The sequence below is a fragment of the Sebastes umbrosus genome, chromosome 10 (genome assembly GCF_015220745.1).
Source record: "Sebastes umbrosus isolate fSebUmb1 chromosome 10, fSebUmb1.pri, whole genome shotgun sequence".
In the NCBI taxonomy this organism is placed as follows: Eukaryota; Metazoa; Chordata; class Actinopteri; order Perciformes; family Sebastidae; genus Sebastes; species Sebastes umbrosus.
Genome location: NC_051278.1, coordinates 843,488 through 868,332, shown reverse-complemented (window position 1 = coordinate 868,332; position 24,845 = coordinate 843,488). Strand labels below are relative to the sequence as shown.

The 24,845-nt window shown below is 40.1% G+C and overlaps 1 protein-coding gene and 2 long non-coding RNA genes across 12 annotated transcripts in view; 2 read left to right on the top strand and 1 right to left on the bottom strand.

The window, feature by feature from the left end:
- Nucleotides 1-3,660: 3,660 nt before the first annotated feature.
- Nucleotides 3,661-16,844, bottom strand: LOC119496052. Its single transcript, XR_005208623.1, has 3 exons — nucleotides 16,833-16,844; nucleotides 4,144-4,150; nucleotides 3,661-3,790 (listed from the first exon to the last, which is right to left on the bottom strand). It is a non-coding gene; the product is annotated as an uncharacterized LOC119496052 (long non-coding RNA).
- ehbp1 (EH domain binding protein 1) overlaps nucleotides 3,898-24,845 on the top strand; it is a 214,095-nt gene continuing 193,147 nt past the window's right edge. For 8 of the 9 annotated variants that reach the window (XM_037783094.1, XM_037783086.1, XM_037783088.1 and 5 more), the window contains exons 1-2: nucleotides 3,898-4,092; nucleotides 4,937-5,392. In XM_037783094.1, coding sequence (XP_037639022.1) covers nucleotides 5,289-5,392 — 104 coding nt within the window. In that variant the 5' untranslated portion in view covers nucleotides 3,898-4,092; nucleotides 4,937-5,288. Of the gene's footprint in view, nucleotides 4,093-4,525; nucleotides 4,645-4,936; nucleotides 5,393-24,845 lie in introns of those variants that run through there. The other variant, XM_037783084.1, reaches the window with a different exon arrangement.
- LOC119496050 lies at nucleotides 11,203-23,647 on the top strand. 2 transcript variants are annotated; one of them, XR_005208620.1, is made up of 3 exons: nucleotides 11,203-11,225; nucleotides 21,108-21,507; nucleotides 21,936-23,027. It is a non-coding gene; the product is annotated as an uncharacterized LOC119496050 (long non-coding RNA). The 2 variants fall into 2 exon arrangements; XR_005208621.1 differs by lacking the exon at nucleotides 11,203-11,225 and adding an exon at nucleotides 23,036-23,647 and having other exon boundaries at nucleotides 20,754-21,507; nucleotides 21,936-22,334.

Sequence of the window (24,845 nt, the reverse complement as noted above, 5' to 3'; positions counted from 1 at the left end):
CCTGGCAGCTTATAACCCTGAGCGACATATAAACGGATACAATATCAATTTCCTGTTATTACATCCATATCTGTTTTTGAGATTAAATTAATCTGCCTCATATTGTCTTTCCCTCCGCAGCGCTGCTTCCACTGCACTCACAGGCCTGTGCTTACAACCAGGAGGGGTGTGTGTGTGTGTGTGTGTGGAGGAGGGGATATTGATTTCTGATGGATGGTAGGTGTTTTATTTCCTCTCAACATGTGAAAAAGACCCCCGGCCTGCAGGACTACGAGGTTAACACTCACTTATTAATGTGACACGGCCAGGAAGTGGAAGTCTCATCCTCATTAGCACTAACCTGACGGGCTGAGCTTTGACTCTATAGTTTACTACTATATACATAACACTACTACTAGTACTATATATTGATACTATAGTATACTACTATATACATTACACTACTACCAGTACTATATATTGATACTGTAGTATACTACTATATACATTACACTACTACCAGTACTATATATTGATACTATAGTATACTACTATATACATAACACTACTACCAGTACTATATATTGATACTATAGTATACTACTATATACATTACACTACTACCAGTACTATATATTGATACTGTAGTATACTACTATATACATTACACTACTACCAGTACTATATATTGATACTATAGTATACTACTATATACATTACACTACTACCAGTACTATATATTGATACTATAGTATTTAAACGTAGTGTTTTCATCCTAAAGATTTGAATTTATTTTGCCAGTTAGGCAGCTGTTTGATTAAAGTAAAGATATCTTATTATTATTATTATTCCTATATATGTATTTGTATAAGAATAATGTATAATCATCACATTTTATATTGTATTTCATATGCATGGTCAGATGCTGGGTATTGTATATACTGTATATACTGGGTATTGTGTATATATATATATGTATATATATATATATATATTATATTGTATATTATATATTATTATTATATATTGTATATTATATATTATTATTATTATTATATTATATATTATATATTGTATATTGTATTACATGTGCGTATTGTATATTATAAATAATAATATGTGCATATACGAAAAGATAACAACTAGTCAATATGATTAAGATAAATATGTAAGTAAAGAATTTGTATTTTGATTAAAATACATTTATAAGTAATGAATTGGTATTCTGGATTAATAATGAATTTATATTTTATGATATCAGTAATTAATTTATGTTTTTGTATGACAGAGATAAAAGGTAATAAATATTATATTTAGACATGTTTAGGAAAATTAATTAGAGTATATGTTTAGCTCAATAAGGAAGCTGGTTAATTATCAATGAATGATTTATGGAGAAGGGGTTAAAGTGGGATTAAATAAATTTGTACTTCTTCTCACTCCTTTTAGAATATGTAAACCGAGGCATCAAGTGTTTGACAATTTATTTTTTGATTATGCTTTTCATTGTATGTAAATATTATTTTTTTCTTGCTGTCCACTTGTTTGTATGATCATTCTCTTTTTTTTTTATTTAAAAAAAATATATATATATTTTATATGTTTGAAATAAATTTTGAAATGAAATGAAATGAAATATCTAATGATAAATGTCAGTTATTATGATTATTTCTTTATTAATTTATTATTTGGCTTAAAAGCGGTACTTCGGGGATTTATACTGAACTAAGAACTAACAGAGTTTAATCTCTTTCTGATTGAGTCTTTAGGACAGCAGCAATCATCGCAAGGAAAAACCAGAGTATGTTTTTATTTACTTTCACACAGTCAAGGATTAAAAGTCTTTGAAGGCTGTTTGTTGGATTTGACCAGTTTTACACATCAACCCAGAAATGCCTCATGAATCAGAAAACAATCTGTAAATGGCTCAAGAATCCCACCAATGGAGAGGCGACACGCTGCGTCAAGCTCACCATGGAAACAAAGAACACCAAAATACATGTTATCAAGAGCTCGTTATCCTTAGAACATTTTAAAAGGAAATGATCATCATATTTAATTAATTATGTCTAATCATCTTTTGATATGTTTAGATATATTTTCTTTTTCTCTATACTGTTTTTTTTTTATGTATTTCATTGTTTTTATTGGATTGTTTTCCACTTTGGTTACTTTTTCTGCTCATTTTGTGTACTTCTTGTTGTTGTTAACTTTTATTGTATTTTTTTAAAATGATGTTAGTTTAGATCTTTCTTCCTTTTTTGTTATTGTTTTTTTCTCCTGGGGCTGAAACTCTTGATCTCTCCTGACACATTTTTTGTTTCTTTTTTTCTTCATTGACTTGATTTTGTGCAGTTTTATATATGTGCAAATAAGTAAATAAAAATAAATAAAAATAAAAACGTAACCGGATGTACAGAGGTTAGCCTTCAAAATAAAACAAACGTCTCAATGTGTTTCGAATGTATCGCCTTAAATGAGGAAACAAGCAACTGCGATTACATTTAATGTGGATTCATTATGAAAGAGCACACATATGTCTATCTGTGTTTATATTAGCTACTTCTGCTCTTCAGTAAGGATTTTATTTTACAAACCACGACCGGAAGTCGTTTTGAACGTCGGTTCCCATCATCATCATCCGCAGTGAAACATTCCTTACAGAAGTTAAAGAGTGACATATAGCCAGATGTAAATTGCTCCTTCTGCGAATCACATCCTGAAACTTGCTCTCGTCTATTCTGGTCCTGTAAATTTACATGTGAATTGTGGAAAGATGTCAATAATTTTATACTTGTTAACATTTTCTCAGATTTTAACACTGTACTGTAGAAATATTATATTTTGTTGCTATGGTTACAGTGACAAAGACAGTAATGCATTTTTTCTTATTAATTTAATATTTTATTCTCGCAAAGTTCCACATTCACAAGTGTAAATTTACCACAAAAAAAATGTCTTTGTATTTATAAAAGAAATTGAATTATATCTGTCAACAATTTCTTCCTCACAAAACAAAAAAAAGCAATGAAAACAATGAATGTATAATATATATCTTTAACGTTTTTAAGTGAAATTATTATCATACTCTCGCGTGGTCTTTTTTTTATTATTATCTACTTATTTATTTATTTGTATTGTGTGTTTTTTATTATTATTTTATGTTGTTTTGTTTCATTTCTGTTGTCCTTTAATGTTAGACACACCTCTTTGTTTATGTTTTCACTATGCTTCTTTTGTGTGTAAACGTTTTTAATGTTTTCTGCTGTTACTATGGATACTGTCATTTTGAAATAAAAAAAAAATAAACACACACAAAACAATATATATCATCCAGAGGAACAAAACTCTGAGAGCACATCTGGATTACTCTGCTCTGCTGTGTGAGGGCTCCTGCTGGAGGAGGAATGAAGGCTGTTAGTGTGTTTCAGGAGGAAGCAGCTCTAACAGATGTTCCAGAGCTCTACTCTCACCTTTACCTGTTCACCTCAGGAGAGCAAGAGCTGTTGTGATGGCTAGCAGCAGGCTAGCAGCAGGCTACCTAGCATCAGGCTAACTAGCATCAGGCTAACTAGCATCAGGCTACCTAGCATCAGGCTACCTAGCATCAGGCTAACTAGCATCAGGCTAACTAGCATCAGGCTAACTAGCATCAGGCTACATCAGGCTAACTAGCAGGCTAGCATCAGGCTAATTAGCATCAGGCTAACTAGCATCAGGCTAGCATCAGGCTAATTAGCATCAGGCTAACTAGCATCAGGCTAGCATCAGGCTAGCACTGGGTAGCATCAGGCTAGCACTAGGCTAGCATCTAGCAGGCTAGCATCTAGCAGGCTAGCATCTAGCAGGCTAGCATCTAGCATCAGACTAGCCTCAGCAGCACTAGCCTCAGCAGCGCAGCAGCACTAGCCTCAGACTAGCCTCAGCAGCAGAGCCTCAGCAGCGCAGCAGCAGTGTGTGTGTGCGTCTGGCTGGTGTCGGTATTGCTGCTGCAGAGAGAGAGGAACCAGCTCGGCTCCTCTCTGCTGGTTCAGTGTGTAGACTCAGCTCTCCGGTTCTCTCCATCTCTGGATGAGGACACTTACCGGACACTGCGCTGGACATCACGGTGAGGTGAGTGTCATCACACAGACAGCCCGGTCTTTAACTCGGGTTAGTTTAAACAGGTTAACTCGGTTTAACTCGGGTTAACTCGGGTTAGCATCGCAGCTGAATCCTCCCGGTTAACGGAGCGCAGCGGCTCCGGCTACTCCCTGGATTCACTCTGGATCACACATTCCTCACAATATTCCATGTTTACTAAATGTTCTAGTTTCTACTGGAGCCTCTCTGTGAATGCTTCTGTAGACTTCATAGTCAACACGACTTATTGTAATGTAACGTCACTGCTTCTCTGTTAATGTTTTAATGACACACATTCATATTTTATATTATCAAACATCCACAGTTAGCTTGCTACTCCAGTAACTAGCCTCCACCCGGCAGCAGGAGAGTCCACACATTCTCTCACATCCAGTCAGAGTTCTGTTCTGTTAGGAGATGAACCGGGTTGGTTTAACTCCTCTGCTGCTACAGACTGCAACAGAGGAGATGTTATGTTGTCTGGGGGAGTTTAAGGTTGAATGGCTTTTCAATCAGCTGAGTTATAGTCTTCTGTATGCTGATGTGTGTGTATATATATGTGTATATATGTGTATATGTAACTGTATGAATATGTATGTGCTTGTTTCTTTATTTTCCCTTCTATTGTTTTTTATTTAATTATTTATGTTTCAGTGTATTCTGTTGTACATGTTGTGAATTTCCTTGGAAAGTGCTTTGTGCTTGAAAAGTGCTCTACAAATAAAATAATAATTATTATTTTTAATGTTAGATATCAGCAGGATGCTCTGGGGCTGTTCAGTCCTGCTGTTGCTCCACTGACTGTGCTCCTTTCTTTTCTTTCTTTATTCTGCAGGACAATCACCAGATGGAAATATTACATTAATACCAAGTGGATTACTCATCACGCCTTTTTCTACATTATGGAGTAACATTTCTTCACAACATGATGCTCGCCTTCAAATCAGATCTCCTCCACTGCTGCACAGATTTCAGCTTTTAAAGACCAGCAGCCACGACTGGATGGATGTGCAGTCTTTATCTTTTTTTATAATCAAATGTGCTTAAAAACATTAGTTATGTGCGGGTTGGATATGCTCAGATTCCTATAAAACACTGAGCGTGAATTCGTGCAGGGAGGAAAGCCCAAAGAAGGAAGTCCAGGACGGGATAGGTGCACAGAAACCACCCGCTCCCCAAAGAACAACATGGCCTCGGTGTGGAAGAGACTGCAACGTGTGGGGAAGCATGCCTCCAAGTTCCAGTTCGTGGCTTCCTATCAGGAGCTGATGGTGGAATGCACTAAGAAATGGTGAGTGTTTTTTGGGGAGTCAACAGTCGACCACAGTGCTGTCATTTAAGCCTCATGAAAACTGTGTGTGTGTGTGTGTGTGTGTGTGTGTGCTGGAATGCTGAGCTCGTTCCTAGTGGCCATAATTCACACACACACATTCAGTCTCCTTGGTGTGCAGGCATGTCTGCATGCTGGGAGGGGCCCGGCTGCCTTGTAAAATTGCTATGTTTTTTCTTCTTCTTCTTGTGCACCAATGGTAAATGGACTTGCATTTATATAGCGCTTTTCTAGTCTTCCGACCACTCAAAGCGCTTTACACTACATGTCAGTATTCACCCATTCACACACACATTCATACACTGATGACAGAGGCTGCTAAGGTGCCAACTTTGCCCATCAGGATCTGATCTAAATACTCATTCACACTATGTGAACGCTATGCCTTCGGGAGCAATTTGGGGTGAAGTGTCTTGCTCAAGGACACATCGACATGTGACCCGGAGCAGCTGGGGATCGAACCACCGACCTTCCGATTGGTGGACGACCTGCTCTACTCTCTGAGCCACAGCCGCCCGAAAAGAGGGTAGCAGGCAGAAAGATCTCCGTTCCTTCCTTCAACCTGACGGGCCGTGGTTCAAGCAGTCCCAGCTCTCCTGAAATGTCCTCGAGCAAACCACTAAACACCGACCAGCTCTAGGGATGCTGTAGGGAATCTGATCTTGACTTCTGACCTCACTGGAACCAGGGAAACTATGAGAGCTATTATTCTTTGCACTATTATATCAGCAAATAGATCATGTGTAGAAAGATAAAACATTACAGGAGCTTCCTTGCGTAGTCTTTACAGTGTATCTACTGAAAATATGAGCTGCTGACTGAAAAGTCACTCTTGTCAGCTTTCTTGTAGCACAGTTTTCTCCCACTTGTCACAATTCTTGCGTACATGTTGTTTGCAAAAAGAAAAAAAAGTTATTTTGCCAAATAGGTTTTCACATACAAGTCATTAGCCATGGTATTCTGGTGCATAATGAAAAGTCAAGAATTATAAATGTCAGTGTTTCCCACAGGATTTTGTGAGACTGTGGTGGGTGGACCACGCTCGGACCCTCTAGGGGGAAACACTGAATATAATATAATCAAAATATTTAGTTCTTGATAACATTTGAAGAGATAATCTTTATTTACACTAAGACAATGGCCCTGATTTATACGTTTAAAGTTGTAAACAGTGTTACGAACAGTGACGGTGTGTCTGCACACTGACATAATCTACAATAATCTGCTGACATGTCACTTTTGTCAGCTTTCTTGTAGCACAGTTTTCTCCCACTTGTCCCAATTTTTGTGTCCATGCTATTTGCTAAAGAAGAAGAAACAGGTTTATTGCCAAGTATGTTTTCACATGCAACTAATTTGCCTTGGTTTTTCAGTGCATAACGAAAAACAAGTACTGCAAAAGTCAAGAATCATAAATATCAGTGTTTCCCACAGGATTTGGTGAGACTGTGGTGGGTGGACCTTGCTCGGACCCTCTAGGGGGGAACACTGAATGTAATATAATCAAAATATCCCATTCTTAATAACATCTGAAGAGATATTTTTGTTGACACTAAGGTCATGATTTATAAGTTTAAAGTTAGAAACATTGTTAGAAACAATGAAAGCAAATGCTGAACAATAAACTCCTGACTGAAAAGTCAATCTTGTCAGCTTGCTTGTAGCACAGTTTTCTCTATATCTCCCCATTTGTCACAGTTTTTGTGTCCATGCTATTTGCAAAAGAAGAAGAAAGAGTTTCGTTGCCATGTAGGTTTTCACATACAAATAATCTGCCGTGGTATTTTGGTGCATAATGAAAAACAAGCACGGCGATTTTGTGAGACTGTGGTGGGTGGACCTCGCTCGGACCCTCTAGGGGGAAACACTATATATATAATATAAAATAATCAATATATTTAATCTTGATAACATTTGAAGAGATTATTTTTTATTTACACTAAGACAATGGCCCTGACTTATAAGTTTAAAGTTGTAAACGTTGTTAGAAACAATAACAGCAAATGTCCACACACTGACATCATCTATAATAAGTAGTGTAGCATCTTTTCCTTCAACCTCTATGTTTAAAAGTACAACCCAAAGATATTTCTGGAGTAGGCTTGCCGCGGTAGTCGGTGTTACTGGCGTTACACTGATTACATAACTTACCCACTGCTCTCACGTCGTTTTGCTTTTTTTTTTTATAGAAATGAAACCCATTTAGTTCATTTTCGTATATCAGCACCGTGTTATCAATACATATACAGACGCTACAAACTGAAAGTGTTGGGGAAGTCAGATTTCACACACTTTTCACGGGATGAGAGAGAGTTGACAGACAAGACGATAAGCACTACTGATATTGACCGTCATCTTTTCTTGTAAAATGTCCGGTGTAATCGGTAACACCGGTGTTGTCACAAGGTTATTAACTGATGGGAAAATGTCTTCACCGTGACATCCCTTTTCTGTAGTAAAGAATGAATGAATGATAGACACTGCAAGGAGTTGGAGGAGCTATCGGGTGTGTTTTCAGAGGTGTGGTGAGATGGGTGTTTGTATGCTACACTTGAGCCTGCAGGTATGTGTCCTGTAATGAGTGAAAAATGAGGACTTGTGAAGTAAAGATGTAGCCTGCAGACACGGATTCCCAAACGGCATGCCGTAGGCGTGACTAACACAACCCCACAGAGCTTAGACCTGGGACAGATGTTAACGTGTTGGAGAATGGAATGAGAAAAATGTACATCTCTTCCCAGAGCAAAGGGTGGGTGGGCTCAGCACACTGTCAGTAGTACGCTTTGTTTTGCAATCGGAGCAGAACTCTGATGTTATTCAATGGAAGAAATATGTATATATATATATATATATATATATAGCCATGTGTTGTTACATAATTTAGTTCTTATCTGTAGTAGTTTGTGATAACAGTGATAAAGATAACATCTAAATTTAGTAACCCTTGGAGATGGATTAATAAGTGCTGTTTTTGTTCTTCAAGTAAAAAGTCTTGTCATCATGCCCATTTCTGTTGCCAGCCAGTGTGTGATGCTACCACTCATCTTAAATGTCAGCTTCACGGCATAAAATAGTATTTAGATAACCTCTGATACAAGTAGTGCGTGGCTGAGAGTGCTCCCTCAGGGTCTCTGCTCGTCTTTGATGTGTGTGTGTATGCGTGCACGGCACGCCTGGCTCATAGTGTGTGAGGAAGCGTTGGCGCACGCTTTCTGCCTTCCTTGGACTTCATCGGTACGGTATGTTATTGTTGCAGTGGAAACTTTCCATCTACGCAGGCTGGAAACAGTCCCCAGAGCTCGAATGGATCTCAAATCCTGAAGCCCTCAGAAGTGATTTCTGAAAACCTACAGCCGTCTCATTTCTGGCATCAGTCACAGGAAGAAAGGCTGAACACGTATGTGTGGCCATAGATGTGGGTGCTTTGAATGTACATTGTGTGAAATGTGAAAGCTTTTTGCACACTTGGCCGACACTCAAAGGCTCCGTAAATTAATCTCTAAAGTCTAGATGATTTAGGGCACTTCAAACAATCAAAAGGTGAGAAGTTCAATCGTCTGCTCTGCTGTGTGTGTTTGGTTCTTCCTGTGTGATTCCCCTGCATTAGGGCCAGCGTTCACTCAATCAGAGCTAGTTCATACGGCGTGCTGTCCGACCAAGTCGGAAATCAAAAGGCGGAGTGAAAAGTCGGCCATCATAGAGAGAGTGGTGACGCGATATCGTTTAAATATGGGGTTAAAGGTGCACATTTTCATACAGTTTCTCCTGGATGTTGAGGCCCAGACACACCAAGCCGACATCAAAGAACTAGCGGCAATGTTGCGTCGCCTCACGTTGCGGCTTGGCCGACAAGCTGCATTTGAATGCAATGCAAAGACTACAGCCAACGGTCAATTACCACGTACGTTCTGCGCCTGTGTGAGAGGACATAACTCTTCACACCAGCAGGCGGTGGTGCTTTACTTTTCTTGCTTTCTTCACTTCCGTTTCTCTTCGTGCACTGATTCGTTGAAGCTGAACAGCCAATCAGAGTGATTTCTCTCACTGACGAGCTCCGCCGCCGATTCAACATGCTGAATCGGCCGAAAAAACTCCCGACACGAGACACGGCGGTACACACTGGAAAAACTAGGCCGAAGGACACCGACGGCCCCAAAGTGTCCGACGGCCGACCGTCAGCTTGGTTTGTCAGGGCCTTTAAGGTGCACATTTTCAGACAGTTTCTTCTGGAGTCTTAAGTGTAATAAGTCGCTCGACTCCTCTTCTCATGTGGATTTGGGCTGGAGTGAGCTTGCATGAGCATTTTCATCCAGCCAGAATAAATGCTTGAATCTTTCTTAATGACCTCAAGTAATGTGGTCTCTCTCTGTCTTTCTCTGGATGGAGCTTCACTTCTTTAAAGTATTCTTTTTCTACATCATACAGTAGTTAAGATGAGTTACAGAGCAGTGACCTGCGAGGTTACATGATGCATAATAATTGATATGGCTCTTTGTGCAACACCTCAAAGCAAAATGTGCCTTTTTAAGAGGATTCCTAATTGGAGCATCTGGGAATGTCACCTGCAGATGGAGAGGTCTGGTCTGGTCTGTTGTTAAGCGCCTGTTGCTGACAGTTTATGTGATACTGCTGATAGCATTTGCACTAGTCGGCCCTTATCGGTGGCTAAATGTTGAATTGGTGACGGAGGCAGTCTGTGAGTGTGTGAGAGAGTTTTCTGACTTCTAGCAAATCAATGATTTCACCACTTTAGAGAGGTTTCAGCTTATTTCTCCCCTCTACATTTTCTTTTTCTACAAGCTCCTTTTATCTTGAGATGGAAGCAAAGTGGTGACAGACTAGGAGCCTAGGATTGGGGGAGTGACTGTTTATCATAGATATCTATGTTTGTAAAGTAATTTTTGGTCTTTATCTGTTGCCCTAGTTGCTGTAGTCGACTCCTCTGCAGAGCAGAGGGAGTTAGCATTCCTCTCACACTCCCATTTCAGACTCCAGAATCAATTCAGACCAACCATTAAAACATTAATGAGTTCAGTGTTTGTGTTTGCCGGTGAAATAAAGCACCATTAACGGTGTTGCAGCACTGCCTCTCTGAAACTTGAGAGCATCTTTGATGAAAAAATAACTGTTTTCATCTGTAGCAGGTAAAACTGATCATTCAGGTCAGGGCTAGAAATCAAACCTCCTTGGCACATGATAGCAGTTTTTATATTTTGACCTCTATAAAAATGGATAAACTGACTAATTTTCTGTGTTTCTACTGTTGATTTTCTTACAAACATGCATCTTTCTGCACCTTATTTCACTGTTTTCTTGATTGTACTGTCTATGTATAGTTAGCTACATGTATAATCTGGCCTTTACACCTCAGTTAGATGCTAATGCTTGCATCACATGTTTCTCTGATTTGCTAATCTGTAATACTGTTCGGTTTTGGAACTATCATTATCTAATAAAACATTTAACAATCAATCAATGGGAGGATGATAATGGGAAATCAATATCAGACTACAATAAATGATTGAAAGGACAAAGTAGGGATGCTGCGTGTAGTGTCGCGGACATGCAGCCACTTTCCCAATAAAAGTCTCCACCGCACATTTAGTTTAGTTTAGCAGGTTGTCAGCTGTGTGTCTGCCCGGCGGAACTTTAGTGAGTTTCCAACAAACAGTGTGTGTGTTTGTGCTACGTTAGCAGCTCTAGCATCGCCGGAAGCTTCGTGCTCGCCACCACCACACATGTAGTCTGAGTAACTTTAGCGAGTTTCCAACAGACCGTGTGTGTGTGTGTGTGTGTGTGTGTGTGTGTGTGTGTGTGTGTGTGTGTGTGTGTGTGTGTGTGTGTGTGTGTGTGTGTGTGTGTGTGTGTGTGTGTGTGTGTGTGTGTGTGCGTGCGTGCGTGTGTGTGCGTGCGCGCGTGCGTGTTGGTTGGTGGTGAGTGTGAGGTTGTTGGTGGCGTTCTAGCTGTGATCGTAGGTGTAGCAGTGTGTGGACAGTTTATTTGTCGGTGAATAAATGATACGAAACTACAACTCCTCCGCTCCGCTCAAGCGAGCCGGAGAGACCGGAGCCGACTTCCTGTATCCTGCAACTCCGGCTCCGCCTCTTAAGGTGGACTTTTAAGGTGGACCAGCTTTTCTCCTTAAAGAGACGAGCCGCTCAGCTTTTTAATTAATTATTAACATTTCTTTTAACCGATAGTGTTAATCGGTTAAAATGCTTAATGTCGGCTAACGGTTAAACGGTTAACTATGGACATCCCTAGGACAGAGTTTAAAGTCATAATATGGATGGAATCAGTCACATATCCAAGTTGTAAATAAAATATTAATATAGGTGCACTACAGGCTTTGCCTTTAAGTGTCATAGTTTTGAGATTAGTGATCCCACCTCTTTATTTATCTCAACTGATGCCACTGACCAAGGCTCATTGGCTACACAAAGAACTAGCTGAGCAAATCTCCTGCTTGTATCGTGTATATTATGTCCGTTTTATCATCAACATAGGTGAAAAAAAACTAATATCCTGTAAGCATAATTCTTTCCACATATAACTCTCAGAGGCTCAGAGAAACATTTTTTTATTAAGGCTTAAGCAAATATTCTACATGCATACTGGTGTGATGGAGCAGTGGAAGGTCTGCCTGCTTTAATAGTTTAATATCTCACTCCTCCTGCTGCTGCTGTGAAGCAGTTGACTCTCTCTTGCATCTCTTATAACTGTGTCCAAGGACCATATCTGTCTTTTAGCATTGATTTGATAAGTCTTCCTGTGTGCATTGATGTGTGGAAACGTCTGTGGGTTGTGTGTGCATGCTTACACGTATGCACCAACTTTTTTGTCTGATACCATAGATTGTCAATGCATTATGTCCAGCATCCAATTCTGAGTTTTCAGTCAGTCAGAGCTTTTCGTTAGCTCTTGAATGCACCACACACCTCGTGCTTTTTTTGATCATATTATTAATTGGGACGGACACAGCGTACAGTCTTCTTCTTGTAGCAAATGAGAGTGTCAAAACTCAAACTTTGGCCTGAAAATGACTTGCTGTGTTGGTATAGTGAGGAGCAAAGTTCATTATAGTCTGGCAGCAAAGTTAACTCACTGGTGAGTGCTGGTTTCAAACTCTGCAGTACAGATTGTTTGGTCAAACCCCCTGTTCAACAAATTGTCATCAGAAAGGATTATATCCTGTTTTGTTGTTGTTGTTGTTTTAGACCGGGCTGTATCCTAATGTCTAGAAATATAAGCTTGTAACCAGATAGTTGTTGGTTCAAACCCTCAGATACCTAGCAATACTAGGTATCTGAGTAGGAGTGCAGTAAGTGAGGCACACTATTCTGTTCCTTACTTAAAGAGGGTGCAACTCAGTGTGAAATGAAGCATGAATGCTTTCAGTATTCCCCTGAGGCTGCTGCTTTTGAGCAAGAATGTGTTGTTAGTCAACCTGTCTGGTAAAATTTAGTTTGAAAACATCGTCAGAAGCCAACAAGTGTCATTGCCGCTAACAGACGTGTTGACACGCGTGGCGAGGATATAAGTTATATGCTGGAAACAACACAGAGTTGCTATTGATTACATGGTAATTCTGTCTGGCTATAGGCAAGCGTGGCTAATCAGGACTGCTTCCCTCACTGCCACATGACAGGACGGGGACGGTAGATGTCTTCATATCAATCAAGGACTGTGCAGAAACCCTGAAGGTGCACATACACACACATTAGTCATTTCATAGGGATTTAGAGACTCTCCTCAGACTCGAGCAGATTAACACTTTTCCTACGAGGTGTGCAGTGGTCCCGCTGTGGATTCCTTCGGAGTAGGAATTGATTTCTTTCTCAGCAGTTAACCTGTGGATTGTCATAGCACCACTGCAACACTTGATAGATGTGTCACACATTATCAGCCTAAGTTAGTTATTCATTATACACCAAAGCAGCTGTGTGTTTCATTCTTTCATTCACTTTGTGATAGAAAATTGATGGGAATTTCACACTTGCAATGGAAACGGCTTTGCTAGGGTCCAAATACAAATGTTTATCTACTGAAAAGGAGATGATTTATGAATAGAGATGCACCGATTTATCTTTGACGAACATCGGTATCGCCTTGTTGACTGCCATCAGCCTATCAGCTAATAAGATGACATTCACGATGACAGTGGCTGATGTTTATCTGACGGCGGGTGCCGGCGTGCACACGTGTGGTTTGTTTACAAATAGAAATGAAAGGAAAAAGTCGGCCATGTGGGAGTCTCGGAGAAAGATCAGCGACAAGACCGTTATGTTCAACGAAAAATACCAATAAAACAATGTCTTATAAAGATTTATTAAAAACAATCACTGCAGTCTGGAAGAGAACGAACCTTATGTGTGTGCGTAAAGTCACTAGAAGCCTGTCAATCCAGTGAGGGGTGACGCAGCGCCCAGTACGTTACAGTGGGAACATCCTCCATGACGTGAAGCCCGTGCAGCAGTATATTATACCGGGGGATCCAGTCCCAGGTGAGCAGAGTTCAGCAGCATGTCGGGGCCGCTGCATCGTAGTCCTGCAGCTCCGCCGTGGGTCCTTCCAGCACAGACAGCTGCTCCAGCAGAGTGGGGCTCTTCAATCGCTCCCGAGCAGCATTCTGCCTCTACTAGTCCACTTAAGTCCACCAAATGTACTTAGGTGGTGGTTAATACAGTATATGGGCGGCCCGCCAAAGTAAACTCTATGTGAGAAACACTGCTTATGTTTCTAATCGCTTTTACATACATTTAATTTATGTTTTACAAAACAAGTATTTTTCTTGGGCTATGAAAGTACTGAAAGTACTAAACTGAATGTCTACTTGCTCACTCATTGTCGCTGAATAAAAGTGTTGCTAAATGACAAAGATGCAGATGTGTGTAAATGAATGTCAGTCCTGGAGGCCACAGTCCAACATCTGTCTGTCAGTTTGAGTTGAGTAATGCTTCACCGTTTCAGTGGAAGTGACCAGCGTGTGTCAGGCTGTGACATGTTGTCTTCTGTTGAACATGTGTGCGTTATGGCAAGCGTCCATCACGTCTCTGCCAGAGAAACATCCTCCTGCCAACTTGGTCTGACGTGGCTCTCCATTCTATTCAAATGCGAAGGCCTCGACACATTCCTGAGTATAAAGTTTGGCACCAGGAGATGTTTTCACTGCCAGCTTATAGTACGGAGCAGTCGTTTCTGTTGTGCAGAAATTCTGGGGGAAACCACACACAATTTGGGTTGTGTGGGTTTGGGGAGAAAATAATAATTGAATTTCTTCCATCTTCTTTGGTTTAGTCTGATTTTAAGGCTTCAGTCAGTGATTTGTTTGAATGTTTTTTGGAACTGAACTGATGCCAGTAAAATGCCAGAACTTGGACGAACACAAACATGTGTTTTCATAGTTGATACTCGAGTTGTTTTAATTAGTGTGCTTGCTTATCACTTCCTTAATTCTAACATTTGCAGCTGATTTAACTCTGCTGATTGTTTAGTCCTCTCCAGTACAGCTTATACTCCTCATCTCCTCCTCTTGTGATTCTGTTTCTGTTCACCAAGCCCACTGCTGTCATCCGGGGCAGCTCTCACACTATCATTAATGCTCTTCCTTCTCTGTACCACTCTTATCTCCTCTCCGTCTCCCTCTCTTCCTTTGTTACTTGATCTCTCTCTCTCTTCTCTCTGCCTCCCCTCACTTCTGTCTCTCTTTCCGATAATGTCACTTTAACTGCGTTGCAGTGGAATCCGCCCAAGTGTAGTTGTTCTGTGCTGCAATTATGGACACAAACAGGCATTTACACACACACCCCCCCCCCCCCCCCCCCCCCACACACACACACACACACACACACACACACACACACACCAAGAGACATGAAACATTGCAGGGTTGTGAAGCAGTCAATGGGGTGTTAAATGTGATGAAAACTGTGCTGGTGTGTCTGTCTCTACTGCTGTCAGGCAGAGAAACACATGGCCCTGGAGACTGCTCATCATTTATCAGCCTGCAGAGCGCTGCTGCAGCGTCTGCAGGCTGATGAATGTATGTGTGTGTCTCAGGATGGCAGAGCAAACAACACAAATGTACTGGTGTTACAGTTAGGAAACCCTGTTCTTAAAACATTTAGTTGTTGCAGGAGCAATTCAGGATGTTCAACCTGCTGCAGCTAAAACATGTTTCCTTCTCTGGAATTAAAAGTTCCCTCCCCTACTCTCCTCTTCTGTGAAACAAAGATGTCTCTGCAGGCCAGTAAATTCTCTGTCTTTATTGTACCTGCCCCTCTGGGCTTCTGGAAAAGTTAGGAGCTCTTGATTGATGACTTTGTGGTCAGAGTGGTGGTCATTTATCACATCCCCTTTGGTAGAACAAGAACAGTAGTAGAATCCTTCTGCAGACCAATGCATACCCTAGATTCTTTACTCCACTCTGTAATTTCTGTGGGCTAATTGTCACATCGCAGGGGATCCCTTTTCTTTCATTGAGTAAACTGACGACCCCTGAATAAGTGATGCATTTTATGGATATTCAGTGCATAACAATAACAGTACAGAACAAGTTTGAGTAAATTGAATGATCTGGATGAGTTTTCATCAGATTATTTAAATATTGCATCAGGGGATTTTTAAGAACTTGTGACGGTGAGGAAATTTTCCCACTGGTTAATAAACTTGTGACATCACCGGTGTTACCAATTACAACGGACATTTTACAAGAAAAGATGATGTTCCGTATATGTAGAGCGGTGCTTACTTTGACCTTTAACGTTGAATGACAGTGTGTCTGGCCTTTCCGGTAGAGCTTTTGCTACGGTGCTGCAGGTTTCCACCCGGTGCTGCTCCGCCGCGCACACCGGCTGTGACCGCTCCGTCCTCCTCTCACCGATTACCTCGTTAATGTTATGTATAATATTCCCTTATAGCATTCGGTTTAAATCTGAAATATTGCCAAAAGGGCGCTTTTGTTTTCACTTGGACACCAAATCCTCCGCCATCGTCTGTCAACTCTCTCATTCACTTTCAGTTTGTAGCGTCCGTCGTCCAACTATGTATTGATAACACGGCGATGTTACACAAAAAATAACTAAATAGGTTTTATTTCTGTAAAATAGCAAAATAACGGTGGGGGTGGTGGGTACGTAATGTAATCGGTGTTTGCCCGACCACTGTGTAACAACGGTAACACCGACTACCGCGACAAGCCTTCTGTTTATATCTTAAAAAATAATCCAAACTTTAAAAATAACGATTTCATTTAGTTTTCTTCACATATATGAATGAAATGCTGAGATTTAGGCCAACTGTATATATTAAAAAAACACTCCTTAAAATCAAGAAGGCCTTGCGACCCCCCTGTGAAGCTTTGGCAGCCCCTAGCGGGAGTCGGGACCCCCAGGTTGGGAACCACTGGGTTAGATGATGCTGCTGGCTCAGTGATAAAATGAAAGAAACAAAAACAGGAAAATGAATTAAAACATAGGTCTAATGAAGAGAGCAGTTTAATTTGCCAGCAACCATGAAAGCCCATCCTCCGTTATGAATATGTTTTGTTTGTCAGGCGAAATAACTTTAATAAGTAATTAGCGTTACTGCTGAAGCTACGGTCGCCCGACTGCTCTTGTATCTTTGCCTGAAGAACTCCTTGTTTCTCTGCTGTTGGTGCTCTTAGGCACATGATGGTTGTGGTTCCTACTGCGTCAGTCTCGCTCAGGGCTGTTAACAAGCTGGTATAGAGAGAGTAGTTGTTAAAGGGAAGGGAGATTTTTATTATCTCATTTACTCTATACTGAAAGGCAGCTTCCTATCATTCCCTTCTTTATTTTGGAGATGCTCCCAAACACATGACCTAACTGATTCCTGCTGTGCCTGATGATCTCTCCCTGAGGCTGTCATTATGCCGTCTTGTTATATGGAAGTAAGGTGTTTAATTGATTTCTGAATCTTTCTGTTCCTTCTATTTTCACACTAATTTATTCAGCAACGTTTTTTTGAGCCAGCACGTATAGACTCCTTCATCATTGCCTTGCTCCACTTGATATTAATGGATACCATATAGAAGTAGAAGAGTTTTACTTGTGATTATCTGCCTTGTTTCTTTCTCATGAGAGGTAAACAGTGGAAACATAGATAATGCATTGCCCTCTCAGAGCCTCAGAGGCTTTTTCAGACATACTGTTAATGTGGACTCCCCCGCCGCTGCAGAAATCTGGTGATAAGGGAGGAATGAAAGCACACTGGAGATGAGCCAGTAAACTAATTTAAGCAACAGGACGAAAAAGATGCATACCATTCCCAATAGAGTCCTAAAACCCGGAAATGAGTTAGCATTTTAGCACTTCCTGTTCCCTCGTCTGGAAGTCAATGGGTCTTTATTTAGATGCCTGAAAATCAGGTCTGTGGTTAACACAAGCTGAAGAGATGTTAATGTTTGTTTGCCATAGAGATTATTTTCTGCAATAATCCAAAACCCAATGGAACGATCCCCTTGGCTTTTAGTTGAGGGAACCCAGTGTGATGCTAACTTCCTGGCTGGGCTACACAAATACATCATTCCTGCACCGCTCTACGTGTTCTCTTGTATCATCTAACACGTGGACTTCACTTCACAAGTTGTGGGTTCTATCTGAACTGAAGATAATGGTCATTATTTTTATCGGATATCTTTTCAGAATTTGGTCAACTTTACAATCTCAGCACTATTTTATTTTCCAGCGGCTCTCAAAATCTTTCTTCATGTCGGCAAAGAAACATTTCATTTTCTCCTTCTCCTGGCTGTCAGTCATCACCACTTAGAGCTGACAGTTCCCTCTTCTCTGCTTTCTCAGGGGGGGAGATTTAAATAACTCTTACCTGACCTCCATCCCTCAGGGCAGGTGGAGCTTCTGATGTTCACTTAAACCTTCCAGAAACATCCGTCCAACCTGCCTGCTGTCTTATTGTCTCTCTTCTCAGCCATGACAGATGCATATTGGCCATACTTGACCTCCAGTTGGTCTTTCTCTGCAGTTAAGCTCTCAGCTATGAGTGTCTCAATGCAACTATGCTTTTAAGAAAACTTCTTAAAAATAACATGCAGATGACTTGAAACAAGCCAGGCTGCTTACTGAATGTAAAATGCAGCGGCTTCAAAAACAGTCTTCATGCTTGATATCTTCACGTCCTCACTGGGATTAATGAAGTCTGGAAAAATGTTGCACAGTCCTAGTTCACACCCCGCTATGCAGCTCTTCTTAGTTATAGATCATTTATCACATCAGATCCTGTATTGATGTTCACGATAGTCTTCATCAAAAGAGGGATATGATACAGCTGAATCCAGCTGGGCAATGGGATTAGTTAAATGTGTTAATCCGCGATGAAACTCCTCTAATCTGGCCATAAAGCATATAGAAGAAATGTAAAGGTCAGATTTGGAAAAAATATTGGTCTATAATAACGGTCAGACTCTGATCTAATAAATGTCATACTTGGTGCCAGTCTTGCTGACCTTTTTGAAATGTTTGGTTCCAGGAAAATATAATGTCATTTACAGAAAATTCAAATATTTGAAGGCCTTATTGATGACATTTTTATGTAGACGAATATATTTAAAAAAAAATAATAATCCATCCAGAATCCAAGCTTTTCCTGGAAACAATGATTATGATTGAACATTTTGGCGGGTCCAAAATGAATGTTTTGTTTATCTCTGTGGAAGATACCTGACATTTGGTTCCCACTTCTAACAAGGCTTGTGAGCCAATAGTAAAACAACGTTGGTATCTCTGGGTCGTCAGTTAGTGTGGAAAAAACGGATAAATGTCTGAGATTGCCTGGCAACGACTTGTTGTGAAGTGAATGCAATGGAACAGTTGAGGGAGACTGCGACATAGTGGCTTAATGTTATCAATGTTATCAATAGCACCTTTAAAGCTTGGTAAAGGGATGTTTACTGTCAGTATGACAATAGAATAATGCCATATACACAAACACATGATCACACACTTTATGCCCAGTTGTAATATTTTTTGTTTAATCCTGGAAATTTCAATTGATTTAAGAACATTTTAGAGTTGCAGAGAGCGGCACAACCAGCGATTAGTGAGGTGCTTAAGCTGTCAGTGTCTGGCGTCAGTGCTTTCAGCGTTAACTCGGTGTCATTGACCTCCTGATTGCCACATTCACACTGACTGACTGTAACTGGAGGTCAAGGGACTGTCTGTGTAGACTAGAACAACTCAGTGACACACACACACACACTTCTAATTTTGTTTCACTCTTAAATTCTGCAAATACACGCAGATAGATCCTGCTCTGAGAAAAGGGGAAATAGCAGGTCTTTGAATTTACAAAAATGTAGTTAGTATATGTAACACAATTCATTCATATTCCTTGTGTAAACATGCTTAATCATGTAGACTTCAGTTGTTTAATGGAAATGTTGAATATACAAGTTCCTCTCGCATTGATAGAAAGTGATTGAATTGAAAAATTTAAATTGATGTAATTGAGTTTTGTCACCACCGGAAGTGGAATATATTTAAAAAGCGCGGGGCCAACTGTCATTGGTCACTGCGGAGCAGGAGGTGGCGCTAATGCACCAATCAGCTGGAGGCCAACCGCCGCAATACAAGACGAAGAAGAATAAGAAGAAGAAGAAGAAGAAGAAGAAGCGTTAACCGTGTAAACTGGAAGGTTCTCCAGCAACATGTTTCCTCCAACAGAGACCTAACTACTGAAACAGTAAGTTCATCATATTCATTTATATTCGTGTTCAAGTAGGCGACATTTTCCACTAGAATGTTGTTTTCGTAACGTTACGTTACACTAAGTATCAGTTACAACAGTCATCGACTTGTTTGTGTACATATTTTAGCCTTTTAGCTAGCTAGCTAACTACCTAACTAACTAGCTAGCTAGCTAAACACCAACACTAAGAGTGTGTTCCAATCCATGTACTTCCAGAAGTACACTTCAGTGTAGTGCACTGTGTGCACTCTGTACTCACTTGAGTAGTGCATAAATTTCAGCGGGGTAGGATCGTCTCAAATGGAATACTCTGCGGCAAAATGACGATCTCAACATTTGACCGCGGCTCGCTACCCGCCAAAATATCTTCTGGAAAAAAAATGAAAGCAGAGTGGAAATTAGGTTTCCAACGTCGTCGCCTACGATGTGTCCTCCTGTTGGCTGAAAATGCACCGGTATATTTACGTATTGTTTTATTCTGTTATCTGCGTATGTTTGAATAGTGGTCGTGGCTCCGCCCCTTCCGCTACGTAGCCAAGATGGCGACAGTTGAGTGTGGAAAGTGTCCAGCGTTCCACACTCAACCATCTGACCGTTTTGAGTACAACATCCGGGTGCTTTGAGTGCACTGCATTTTGCCGTACTTCCCAGTGTGAACGCACTTATGCACTCAAAGTAGTGAGTGTTAGTACAGAAGTACGCGGATTGGAACACACTGTAACACTAACAGTGGCTACTGTAGGTCCCGCTGCTGATAACCGTGCTTCAATGTACTGACAGCCGGTGGAGAGCAGTCAGTCAGCGGGCCGAGCCTCGCTCCTCTGCGGGCAGCGTGACTCTGGCGGGGGGGGAGAAGGTTGTCGGCGAATACGAGCGGGCGGTCGGTTATACAGTTGGTGGGAGGGGTTGCATGAATTAATACGACGTTTAGAACAGTGTGTGAGTGTGTGAGTGTGTGTGTGTTGTGTGTGAGACAAAGAGAGCTTGTGTGTGTGAAGGTAAACGCAGGTTATTTGCGCGCGACACAGTTGAGTAGAACCTGTGTTAATCATGTTAGTTTCTCTCATCCTCTCTCTCCTCACATACATAAGCTAAGTGTTCAAATGAATGATGTAACGTTCTTAAAGTCAGACTCAAACTGGATTTAAAAATATTTCCAGCTTGCCATTGTGTCCAACATTTTGTCATATTACAGAAAATACTTCAAAGTTAATGTCTGTTGGATCTTTGCTTTGTGCTTTTGTTATATTTGTTTGTGGTCTTTTAGGAAATTGAGTTAATCCACTGAGTTCACCTCACTGATTCTAAATATTCTCTTTCATAGGTCCATCATCCTATTTGCACAGAATTTGGTAAGTGCTGTCACATTTATTTTATTTTGTGTTGCTGTTATAGATGGGATAACCTACTCTATTTCATAATTCTATTCCAGGGTGTCTGCAGGTCCTTAAATCTTTTTTAAAATTCAATTTGAAATTCAATTGTATAGTATTGGGCTCATTAAAAAGTCTTAAATATGAATTCATGAGGTCTTCATTTCAACATTAACTTTTTAAATTTAGTTTTGTCAACATCTGACGTGGACCAGATCAACAGTACTGACCTTTATACTGACCTGCAGTGATGGTTTGAATTGGGAAAAGGTGATTTGGCCAAAAATCTGCCTGAAATGTAGTTAAAATTTGTCTTTTAAAAAGGTCTTTAAAAGTATTAAATTTAACTTGAAATCTAAAATGTATGTATGTCTGACGTCTAATCATTGTTGTGTGTGTCTGTGCAGAGTAAACAGCTTTGAGGATGGGGACTGCTGTGATCCTTAAGATCATCTTGACTGATGGCAGCTGTCAGAGGTTGACTCTCTCCCCTGGACTCCCTGCATCCATTGATGACCTCATCGTTGAAGTGAAGAAACAGTGTGGACTTCAGGGAAATTTTGGATTTCAATTTATGGATTCCTTGTTTGGAAATGAGTTCCTTAACCTCACCTCAGTTTCAGAAGTAGAAGACAAAGGTACTCTTAAAGTCATTGATATGTCAAGGCCCACCACTATTCAGCATGATGATGAGAGGTCCACTGTTTTCAATCCAGTCCTAAGACCCCAAGCATTCAGTCCTTCCTCTGTAAATGACTCTTCGTCCCTGTCAGATGGATCTGTGGATACAGATATACTGTCATCGAGTGAGTCTACAAGCTCACGGTCCTCTTGGCCTGCTGTTTTTCATGTGCCTAAGTTCACCTACGATGCTGAATTAAAACTTCAGCAAGCAAGATTAGCTTATATTCAAAATGGCACTGTACCTATTTCAGATCGTAGTTTCAGCCCTTTATATCTTCACACACTCAATAACTGTTCTGTCACCATTCTTTTTGTCTCTGTCCTGGCCACTGCTGTTGTTCTATTACAATCCATCACTTTTGTAACTATTCACCAGATCTAGGTCTACATCTTCATTCTTTGATGCTCATCTATTATTTTATTCTTTAATGTTTCATTCTTTCATGTTTCATTCTTTTAATTTTGTTAAACAGCTACACAGTTCTCTGACATGAGTAAAGCAATTTAAAGATAATAAAACAAAAGTCAGTCTCCAATGTGATGGTCAAAGTTTGACTGGCATACTGCCAGTCAAACTTTGGCCACAACAGGGTTCATGTGCTTTAAACATCATCTGAAAAACCTATTTGTTTTAATGTTCTACTGTAGTTACTTGTCCTTGTCTCTAAATTTACCTTCATTCTAACTTTCACCTTACCTTGTCTATATACTGTCACTATGACTACCCAATTTTATATGTATTTATTCTTTTCTCAATAGGGGCTTGGTTAAGTAGTTCTTATTTACCTTCCTTTATTTACCTACCGTTATCTGTTTTGTATAGGGCATGGATGAAAACGCCGTCAAGGAGGCCATTGAAGATACCACTGTTGGGATTTATGTTCTTAAAGAACATGCTTCAGGTGACGAACCTGAGGACATTGGAATTGTCCTTGAAGGCATCAAAGTGTTGCAAGATCTGGATAATGTAGCATTAGCTGTTGCTCTGCTGTTCGGACTTATGTTTGCCCTGAACCTCAGCTACCATGCTGACCTCCGCTTCACCTTTGAAGTAGTCCAAAAGATTTTCATGGAACTAGATGGAGGTAAACTTTCTAACAAAGCACTCACTCTGAAAAACAGGCTCTTTCAGTGAAAGGGTCAGAGACACTGCACTGCCAGCAAAAAAACTAAAAACCAAAGGACATTTGAATTGTCTTCCATAGCATCTCGGGTATACCATGTGGACAGCTTTTTCATTTTCTTTTGTGAATCCACTGTTGTAAGTTGACACTATTTTCTTTTATGAATCATTATTCAATTGTTACATCAATTCTGATAGTTGTATTATCACTCTTTCCATCCACCACTATTGGTTTTGTGTTATCAGTCCTACTTGTATTAGCTATTACAGCTGCTAGGCTATTATTGTGGCTTCTTCTCTCTCTCTCTCTCTCTATCTATCTATCTATCCATCCCCCCAGCCGGTCTCGGCAGATGGTCGCTCGCCCTGCGCCCGGTTCTGCTCCAGGTTTCTTCCCAGTAATCGGGGAGTTGTTCCTGGCCACAGTGCGCTTGGTGGATCCTGTTGGGTCTCTAAACTATGGTGTACGGTCATAGACCTGCTCTATATATAAAGCGTCTTGAGATAACTTCTGTTGTGATTTGACGCTATACAAAAATAAATTGAATTGAATTAAATTGAATTATGAAAACAGTTTAAAGAGGGTTTGTAACCATTTTAGTTTGCTGCTCTGAGTCAACTTAGAAATAAAGCAGCTGTTTATAATTTGTTACTTTGAATCCTCTTTGACAACAGCTTGTACAAGGTTTACATATCTGTGTTTATTCCTCAGAGAAAAACTTTTTTTCGCAGGGTTTATATTTGTTTGTTTTTTCATTTGTAAATCCACTTTGAAAATACTGTTGTCCGCACTGTGAAAAATGGTTTACGCAGTGTTAACCTTGGGAGTAAACTTTTTAACAAAGCACCACCTCTAATTTTGCCTTATTCACTTTGTGCCATGTTTAGTTTACTTGTGAGATAGTGTTATTCTAGTTTTGTATTTGCTCTTGAAAATGTGCTGTTTGTGGTAACAGTTGACAGTATTTTATATTTGCACTTTTAAATCTACTGTGACAAGTTTACACTGGGTTTATAACTGTATTGGCTGTTCTTAATCCACTATGAAGATACGGTTGAAGTATGTATATGCTCCTATTGATACACTTTGAAAACGGTTAATGCAAGGTTATATTATATGTATTGTGAATCCATTGCACTCTATGCAGAATTAAAAATGTTTCTATTGTGAATCCACTGTTCAGTGAAACCACAAACAGTTGTGTGGTTTGCATTATGTATTTGTGATTGAATCCACTGCTGTTGATGCACTGCACAATATAGCAACATTTTGTTACAGAACTCTGACTCTGTCTTTTCTTGTTAATGCAAATCAGCTTTTTTACATTTATGATTTTGTATTTGCACTCACTTAATCGGAACATGGAACCGATGTCTACAGTACGTTTGGAAAGAGTTAACTTTAACAAATCAAGTTAGATTTACAGACCTAACTCGGGTACCAGGAACATAAAGTTACACAATACCTTTGAATAATATCAGCATTAACAAATCAAGTTGGAGTTGCATG